The sequence below is a fragment of the Petaurus breviceps genome, unplaced genomic scaffold (genome assembly GCF_028583685.1).
Source record: "Petaurus breviceps papuanus isolate PSGF00001 unplaced genomic scaffold, PetGlider_PUasm1.0 90977, whole genome shotgun sequence".
NCBI lineage: Eukaryota > Metazoa > Chordata > Mammalia > Diprotodontia > Petauridae > Petaurus > Petaurus breviceps.
Window position 1 is genome coordinate 30,920,985 of NW_027187391.1, and position 10,331 is coordinate 30,931,315.

The 10,331-nt window shown below is 33.1% G+C and overlaps 1 protein-coding gene across 2 annotated transcripts in view; it reads left to right on the forward strand.

Annotated features, from left to right (window-relative positions):
- Positions 1 to 9,134, forward strand: part of MAN1A1 (mannosidase alpha class 1A member 1) — a 188,604-nt gene extending 179,470 nt beyond the window's left edge. For both annotated transcript variants that reach the window (XM_069076950.1, XM_069076951.1), the window contains exon 13: positions 5,529 to 9,134. In XM_069076950.1, coding sequence (XP_068933051.1) covers positions 5,529 to 5,655 — 127 coding nt within the window. In that variant the 3' untranslated portion in view covers positions 5,656 to 9,134. The remainder of the gene's footprint in view (positions 1 to 5,528) is intronic.
- The last annotated feature ends 1,197 nt before the right edge of the window (positions 9,135 to 10,331 follow it).

Consider the following 10,331-nt stretch of genomic DNA (forward strand, 5'->3'; position numbering starts at 1 on the left):
AGGGTTATAGACTTGCAGAATGTAATAAATTCTATCCAGAATAACTACATTAAATCTTTTCAGTGATTTAGAACAACATGCCCATACATACATACACACACACACATATACACACACACACACACACACACACAACAAACCATTCTCAAAAATTAGCCAATAAAAAGTAATGGAAACTTCAGCTATGTCAGATAAACTTCTTTAATATTTAAACTGAGTTAAGGCAGGTGGCTATTTTAAATGAGTCCTCTTAGGATTGTTATATATGCCTTGGTAGAGTCACCCACCACATGTCCACAGTCTATCATTTGACTGAGAAATGATTGCACTTCACTGAATTGATTTCAGCTTACCAAACAAATAAGAAACTCATTCACAAACTATAATGGCAATTGGTAATTTAGAAAGAAAAATTTAACTTGACAAATAGACCAGAATACTCACACCATTCAGTTGGCATATCCTTTTCCCAACAAGAAAATTGTTATTTATTTGGGGGTAGAAAATTATAGCAAAAATGCAAATAAACAGCATCTCATAACCAATACATAAGGACAAGGAAAATGTTGGCTAGTAGCCTAGAGTCAACTGCCCTAGATTCAGACTCAGGATAATGTTTGGAGTTCAGTATATAAGGAACAGCATCAAAATCATGCTGACTCTGGTAATTATTGTACCAGTTGCATAGTTCTGCTGATTCAAAATTCAAAGCAGAGTTATTTAAGTGCTCTTCAAGAATCATAATCTGAAGTTGAATCAGGGATTTAAGATTGTGATACCCACACCTATTCTTACTTTTTGTATAAACTGTATGGATTCCTATAGGTTCTTGTCTAAGAGACTTAAATTACTGGGAAGTATAGGTAGGGAATACAAGTTTGTGTTTGTCCTAAGAATGAATAAAAGAATCAATCAATTAAAAAAATTTATTAAATTCCTCTATTTGCCAGACCCCATTATTGAATAGTAGGGACGCAAATACAAAGGTGAGATAGCCCTTGACCTCAAAGAGTTTACTTTCTAGTAAGAAGGGATGATATATAGATACATATAGGGAAATACTGGTCAAAGAAGGGAGTTGGGTCTGAAGAGTCACAGGGATATTGAGTGGATCCATAAAGTATTTGGTGGTCAAACCCTTTGTGTAGCAATGGTAGCATTGACTTCATTATAGCTCTCAAAGCTAGAAGTGGAAAATGGCTGAAGAGTAAAAAGAATATGTACAAAAAAGGGAGAAAGATGGCAAAAATGGCCCAAATAGTGCCAGATTTTTTGGTGTGTATCTGGACAAGGTATGACGCATGATCTAGGTAAGACTGGTAAGATTTGGTATATTAACTGAACTTGTTCTTGTACCTCTGCCCCAGGGAGGTGACACATGGTCTCTGGAAATTGCAAGACAGCAGTTTTTTTTTTTTAAATCAGAGAGCATTGTCTATTTTTTTTTATTTTGCCCTTTGAGAGTCCATCTTATTTTAAGTCTTATAGTCCTTTAATCATTCACTGCAACCAACAGTATTTGAAATACCAGTAACTCTATTTTGCACCAAGACAAATAATCCAGTCATTAATCAAAGTCCTGCTGTCATCTCTGGTTCTCTGGGAGAGATGCCATACTAAGAGTCATGGAACCAAGAAAGGGACAAGCATAATTCAAAAGTCTGCACAAGAAACCTAAGAGTAGAATAGGAGGCTCTTCCTTCCTCATTTAATCAGCCCTAACACCCAAGAAAATAGGAAGAAATCTGAAATGGAAAGGCAAGGTGTGAGCAACATACCCATTTATCTTTTGGACACCTATTTAGGATGAACTAATGCTTGCAAATTCTCTAGAAGGTGATGTTTCTTTCTTGATGCAGAAAAAAATTACTAGATTTCTGTCACTTTTGTCACAAATAGTATAATTTTTCCAACAACAATTTACAGACACCAAAGTCTTTGTTAGCAAAATGGAATTTTTTAAATCAAAAAATTATATTTTAGATTGAGTTAATGGTAAATGAAAGTTTTACTTTGACCCATTTGGTTTTGTAAGTCAGTGATTTGAGTATGAATCTTCTCAATCTCAGTAAAACAAGAAAAAATTAATAATTAATATTTCAGATAAATTTCTGTAGTCTTAGAGGGGAAAAAACACCAAGCCTCATATTCTAGAAAAGTGATCTTCAACATTTTAATTTTATATTTTAAAATTACATATAAAAACATTTTTAAACAAATTTTTAAAGTTTCTAGTCACCAGTTCTCTTTCTCCCTCCCTCACCTAACCACTCCTTGAAAAGGCAAGCAATTAGCCATAGATTATAAAGTGCAGTCATGCAAAAACAACATCTTTGTGGAGTCATTTTTCAGTGGTGTCTGATTCCTCATGACCCCACTTGGGGTTTTCTTGGCAAAGAAACTGCAATGGCTTACCATTTCCTTCTCCAGTTCATTTGATTAGATGAGGAAACTGAAGCAAACAGGGTTAAATGACTTGCCCAAGGTCACATAGCTATTGTCTAATGCCAGATATGAACTCAGGAAGATGAGTCTACCTGATTCTAGGTTCTACATTCTATCCCCTGGGCCACCTAGCTGCCCTCTATCCATATTAGCCATGTTGCAAAAGAAAACAGATTGAAAAAATAAAAGCAAAAAATATAATGTTCAGATTTCATCAGTTCTTTATCTGGAGGTGGATATCATTTTTCATCCCAAATCCTTCAATAATGGCTTGGATCCTTGTGTTGCTAAAAATAGCTAAGTCATTCACAACTGATTATTGTACAATATTGCTGTTATTGTATACAATGTTCTCCCGGTTCTGCTCACTTCACTTTGCATAGTTCATATAGGTTTTGCTAGGTTTTTCTGAAACTATCGTATTCATCATTTCTTATAGTACAATAGTATTCCATCACAACAATTTCTTTAGCCATTCCCCAATTAATGGGCATTCCCTCAATTGCCATATTCCAGAAGTTTTATTTTACACACACACACAAACACACCTTGTTTTCCTTTTTTCTCTAATATCTTTGAGATACAAATCTAGTACCGGCATTGCTGGGTCAAATGTTATGCACAGTTTTATGTCCCTTTGGACATACATCCAAATTGCCCTCCAAAATGGTTGGATCATTTCACAACTCCACCAACAGTGCATTCATGTCCCATTTTTTTTCCATATCCCCTCTAACATTTGTCATTTTCCTTTTTCCTCATATTAGCCAATCTGATAGGTGTGTGGTGGTACCTCAGAGTTGTCTTAATTTGCATTTCTCTAATCAGCAGTGATTTAGAGCATCTTTTCACATGACTATAGATAGTTTTGATTTCTTCTAAAAACTGCCTGTTCATATCCTTTGATGACTTATCAAGTGGGGAATGACTTGTATTCTTATAGATTTGACTCAGTTTGCTATATGTTAGAGAAAGGAAACTTTGTCAGAGAAACTTGCTATAAAAAAAAAAAGAATTCCCTGTGTTCTGCTTTCCCTCTAATCTTGGCCACATTACTTTTATTTGTGCAAGTACTTTTAATTTAATGTAACCTAAATTACCCATCTTATACCCTGTAATACTCTCTATCTCATGTTTGTTCATAAGTTCTTCCCTTATTCATAGATCTGACAGGTAAAATATCCCATGCTCCCCTAATTTGCTTATGATACCACCATCTATGTCTAAATCAGGTACCCATTTTGGCCTTATCTTGCTAAATGGTGTAAGATGTCAATCTGTACCTGGTTCCTAACAAACTTCATTCTAGTTTTCCCAGCAATTTTTGTCAAATAATGAGTTCTTGTCCCAAAAGCTTGGATCTTTGTATTTATCAAACACTAGGCTATTATGATCATTTATTACTGTACATTGCATACCTAATCTATTCCACTGATCCCCCACTGTATTTCTTAACCAGTACCAGTTTTGGGGTTTGTTTTTTTTTTGATTACCACTCTGTAGTATAATTTCAGATCTGGTACTGCTAGACTATCTTCCTTTGAATTTTTTTCATTGATTCCTTGATATTTTTGACCTTTTGTTCTTCTAGATGAATTTTTGTATTATTTTTTCCAGCCCTATGCAAAAAAGTGTTGGTAGTTTGGTATGGTACTGAATACGATATTTTAAAGAAAAAAGAAATTTATGCTTTAATTTTTTTTCAATCTCTGTTCTACTCCACTCATAAAGAAAATTTTAGTATATGTACAAATGTGAATAGGATCTCATAATTTCTACAAAAGTCTTATTCCCTTTTCTGAAATTACTGAGCATAGAAAATAAAATATGGCACTCATTTCATAATATATTTAAATTTTATTTATGTGAGCACAATATGGGTTCCAGAAATTGGGATTTTTTTGGTTTATTTTTGGTTTTTTTGACTGCATAAATGGTTTCTATTTTAGAAGTTTTGTGATGATTAGTCTTTTGTTGTAATTGTTCACTACTCTAACTTTACATTTTTTTTTATTTTTTTTTTGCTTTTTGGAGGAGGGAAGGCTGGGCAGTTGGTCTTAAGTGATTTGCCCAAGGTCACATGGCTAGTAAGTGTTAAGTGTCTGAGGCTGGATTTGAACTCAGGTCCTCCTGACTCCAGGGCCAGTGCTCTATTCACTGCGCCACCTAGCCACCCCACTTTACAATTTTTTTTTTCCTTTTAGAGGGCAATTGGGGTTAAGTAACTTGCCCAAGTACACAGCAAGTTTTTTTGTGTGGGTGTTAAGCGTCTGAGGCCAGAACCGAACTTGGGGTCCTCCTGACTCCAGGGACGGCGCTTTACTCACTGCGCCACCTAGCTGCCCCACAATTTTTTAAACTCACATGAACTTCATTACTTCCTTACATCATGAATACAAAATGTTGGTGATACCTATGCTTTTTTTTTTTTTTAGCAATCGGGATTAAGTAACTTGCTCAAGGTTACACAGCCAGTTATTATTTCTGGGTGTGGTGCTGAGTGTCTGAGCCCGGGATTCGATCTCTAGGTCGTCCCAACACTGGAGCCGGTGCTCTTACTCGCTGAGCCACCTGGCCGCCCCTAAGCAATTGGGGTTAAGTAACTTGCTCAAGGTTACACGGCCAGGTGTTTCTGGGTGGGTGCTAAGTGTCTGAGCCCGGGATTCGATCTCCAGGTCAGTCTGACACTGGAGCCGGTGCTCTTACTCGCTGTGCTACCTGGCCGCCCCAATACCTATGCTTTTTATGTCACTTCAATTAGTTATTCTAATTTTTTTCTGGGATCTTGTAGGGCAATGGGTATTAGCAGGGCACTTGATTCCATTCCTGCTTTGCTGTCTTTTTTTTTTTGTATGTATTTTGTATTTACTTGTATACAAACATATTTTTTGCCCTCAATAGAAAGTAAACTCTTTGAGAGCAGGCACTACGCCATTTTTGTCCTTATATCCAATATTTAGCACAGTGCCTGACTCATCAGAGGTCTCTAATAAAGGCTTATTAAATTAATTGATTTGTTCTGTTTACTACATGATATGAATCCTCTAATACAGTTCTAACTATAACTGGGTTTCTTTTGTCAGATATCTCTATTTACTGTTTTCTGATGATGATCTCCTTCCACTGGAACATTGGATTTTTAACACTGAGGCTCATCTTCTACCAGTTCTCCGCAAGAATAATCAGGAGGTGGAAGAAAATCACAAATAAAAAAAGATTCTGAACACATTGTTTTGCTGCATTCCTTTAATTTCCCTATACACATTTAAAGTTCCCTTTCTTATATTCCAGGCACATTACAAACTTTTGTTATAATTGGTGTGGTTCTTCTGAGTTCTAAACAAATTGTTTTGCAGTCCATTATGTTTAATAGGAAATATTTGTAATTGGACTTAAATTCTTCATTATACCTTCAGTTCATCCAGCCAATCAAGCCACTCAAAAAGAAGAAAAAAAAAGAAATTCACCAGAATTTATGAGGCTGTCGAGTCACTTTTGCCAAACTGAATGAGTGGGTCTTAAGGTTTAAGGTGACCTGTTTACTATAATTTTAATTTGACTGCAAAAAATTTTTCCTCCTCTATGAGGAGATGATGTCTGCTTTAAGCTGTAATATTTTGCCATGTTGCAAAAAGCCATAATAAATTAATTATTAAAACAGCTTTTTTTTCTTTCCAATTTCATGTTAATCTAGTTTGTCTGTTCACCCGAGACGAATCTTGTAACTGTGACAGCCTCCTCTGATGCGGGTCTATCATTATTTGGTAGAATGTCTTTTAAAATACTTCACTCACATTGTAATCTAAATAAAAATCAACAGAGCTATTATCATCCCATATTGACCTCATTCTCCTTAGAGTTGCAGTAGATTTTATTGTAACTCAATTTCATTAGTGTTTTTAATTTGTGGATTTTCCTCAAATTTTGTTTTAAATGTACTGTATTTGTTGCCAACTGGATCATTTCTTCCATTTTCCAACACACCATAGTATGAATTCTAAAGACAACTTAGTGTGAGCAAAATAAATCATTTTGCAAAAGTCTGCTATAACTGAATTATTCTTTTAAAAAGGGAATAGAAATAGAAAACTATTAGTTTTTGCTCTTGATGGCTATGTGAAGAAATATGGTCATTTTTAAAATAGAACAAATGTTTCATGTGACTTTTTATTGTTGATTTCTTTGCAATTAATCTCTGTGATTCTATTTTTTGCAAAATATTCCATTTACTCCAGATTACAAACAAGACTCCACTCAAATGCAGTAAATTATTTTAACATAATAATAATGTGAGTATTGGGTTTCGGCCTCATTAAAAAATAAATCCTCATTCTAGTATTTATTCCTGGTCAACTGACAGAAAATCTAAACAATCAGCTCCAAAGGAGCCAAACCCTTCATAATGTAGTAGTTTAAACATCTCAACATATAGGCCCCAATTTACTGAAGCAATGTGTATGTATGCCAAAAAGTCTGTCCATATTTTCTTTCTGTTTTACTCTATCCAGTCTCCCAATGAACTAGGAAAGGAGCTTGCCATTTTCTTTTCCTTTGGAGAACTAAGGTACATGCTATCAGCCAGCTCCTCTCTCAAATTTTAAACAGGATAGAAAGACAGTAATAACAATAGATGTTCTATATCTATATACATATATAAATGTGTAATTGGAATATGAATGTATGGCTTTGACCAAGAAAATGTCCCTGAGATGGTAATGTGTTTCTTTGACCTAAAGTAATTTCTCCCAGGTCAAATAATATGTGCAATCATGTGTGCTCACACACACACACACACACTATTTTTAAAAATTTGAATCCTTTACAGTAACAACAGTTATCTACCCTGGTTAGGTAATAAGATATTCTGGCTGATAAATTGTTTGAATTGATAATAATACAATGAACATTTAGTTAGAGAATTTGACAAAATTAATGTGGTTAGATCAATTTTCAACTAGAATAAAGTAAAAATAGACTTTAATAGTAATAATAATTAACTTTTGGTGATTCAGAAGGTGCCTCATAAAGAATATCATTTTTCATCTTTGTGATGGGCAAAAGTCCTAATTTAGATCAGAATGAAGGACAGATAACAGAGCTTACTGTATATGATGTTTCATAAAATGTATCTGATTGAGTTCTCTTAGACTATTGGTCCATAGAAATTAAAATTTATATGTGTCATTCAGAAGGAGCAGATTTCCCAGGATATGAATTTTTCCAACTGTGTTCCTACCTAGAACAAAGAGCCCTCCTTGCAGAAGAGGACAATTTTTTGCCCTTTTCATTTCATTCTTCAGATCATACTGTGATTTAATTTCATTGATAATATGATTCCTAAAAGAAAAAAAAGTAAACTTTGAATTGAGGGTACTTTTTTCTAGAAAAAGGAAAATAATTTTGGTTTTACCATATATTTTAGTACCATATTGTTTCATGTATGTCAATGAAATGGTCAATATGATAATATCTACATAAACTAAAGAACCATCAAGTTTTTAGACAACTAAATTTTCAATTCAGACTTGTCAAATATACCAGGACAAAGCCATGTGCTTTAGAAGAAAATGAATAAAGCAGCTCATTTTCTCAGGTCTAAATAGACTTAAGGGATTCAATTAATGATGTTTAATATTAAATGTTTCCAAAGACCTCCTTTGTCTGTATCATCTTTATGTAGTCTACTATCTTTTTATATCTTCTACTTATGGATCAGATAGGAAATATATCAATAAATTATTATTGGTATGGTAATGTGTGTCTTAAACCTGGAATAACCTCTAGGTATAATTTTAACTCTTTTAATGAAGTAAATACACATAATTTATTGTGGAAAGTGAAGCTAGGAGATAATGCATGTATTTTCTTTTCTTCTCCCAAGCCTTTAAGATAATATAGGCAGGACTGTTGCTGAAATTGGGCCTTATGTGTTTAGATTCTGATTTTCATGTTAGTTTCCATAGAATGAGGAAATTAAATAAATGTATTTTCTTGATTTCAAGTTTTGATTTGAAAGAGCACAACGCAGATACGTATTTCTGCAACAGATAGGGTATTAAATTCAGGTTGTATGTAAAAACTGCACTATAATGTACCTTTTGTATCCTGGTGTAAGTAGACAAGAAGATTGTAACACATACTGCTCTGCCGATGGCAAGGTTAACCTTTTGTAAATTCTAGAACTTGGGTTTTTAAAAGAAATCCCCAAACACCAAAAATGTATACATGATAAGGGATTAATACATGTTATTGAAACTTAGCTGGTAATTCTTAGTTTCAAAAGTCTTAAATGACTGAAATTTTTATGTAGACATTGCCTTTCATTCCTTTTCAGCATAACAATGCAGTTAATTTTACATATGTTGACATTTTGAAAGATGAATAATTTAAATAGCACCCAATTTTGTTGTCATGAAATGTTTTCTTTTGGATACAGTTTGTGAAATTAATATTGCATATATCTGTTGTCTGGCAAATCTACAATGCTCAATGATGTTTGTGATGATTTCATCATGTGTTACCCATTTCTATACATCAATTGTGTTTTGATTTGTATATAAATCCATTTAGTCTTTTTCCAAATTTATATAAATCTCTAATGATATGAAATACATAATAGATCAAGACATAATTTTTAAGAGCTATATTTGTAAAATTTCTCTATGGTGAATAAAGTCTTTTAATATACCTTTTCATTTGTTATCATTTTTCCTCCTTTTAAGTAAGCAGCTCTTAACAGATTTTTGTTTCTAACGGTCTATCTATACTAGTAATGAGTAAACCATGTTCAGTTAAATTAAACCATTCAGTGGCAGTGTTTTTCACACTGTGGCCACTTTTTCTTATTTTGCCTCATTACTTTTTTGTCTTTGATGTAATTATTGTTTCTTCAATTTGTTCTATGCAGCATTCATTCTTCATATTTATATTTTTTTATATTCATATAACTCTAGATGCTTTATTTGAATTTCCTGTTCTTGATTATACTTTTTATTGTGCAGTGATCATTAAAGGACATGTTTAAAATGTATGCTTGCTTTTCAACATATTAATATGACTCATTTATACCCTAGCACATGGTCTGTTTTTATAAAGATGTCATACAAGGTGGAAAAATATATGTGTTCCTTAGGATTCTTATTCATTAATGACCAAGGATTTATTTAACACATCTAACATCTTAAAAATTCTGTTCAAGTCCCTAACTCTTTTATTTATGCTTTTGTTAGATTTGCCGAAGTTTGGAAGTGACACATTAAAGTCTCCGACAATTACTGTATTGCTGTCATATTTATCCCTGAAGTTCAATTATATTTTCTTTCATATACTTAGATCTTATATCATTTGTTACACACATTTAATATTTATATTAGTATCTATAATTCCTGTAGCTATCATGTAGTTTTCTTCTTTGTCTCTTAATCATTTTAATTGTGATTATTGCTTTGTCTGAGATTATAATTGCCACCCCTACTTTTTTTAGATTGACTTGATTCACAGTAGATGCTACTCCAACTTCTCTGTGAATATTTATATTTCAAAAATGTTTCTTGCAAACAATATATTGTTGGATTACACTTTCTAATCCGTTCTGCCACCTTTCTTCATTTTATGGATGAGTTCATTCCATTTACATTCATTATTGTAACTATTAAAAGTGTTTTTCTCAGCATCATATCCTATTATGATGTTCTCTTTGCCTTCTATCTACCTCTTTAAAAAAAATAGTTCAACAGTAGTAATATATAACTAATTTGATTTTACTGCTTTGACAGACCCTGATCACTAACTAGTTTTATTGTTTTTATTTTTTCTTATTTTAATCCTCCCTTTATAATCAGTCTCTCATAGTTGAAGTTTATTTTTCTTGCAGCTATTCTCTCCTA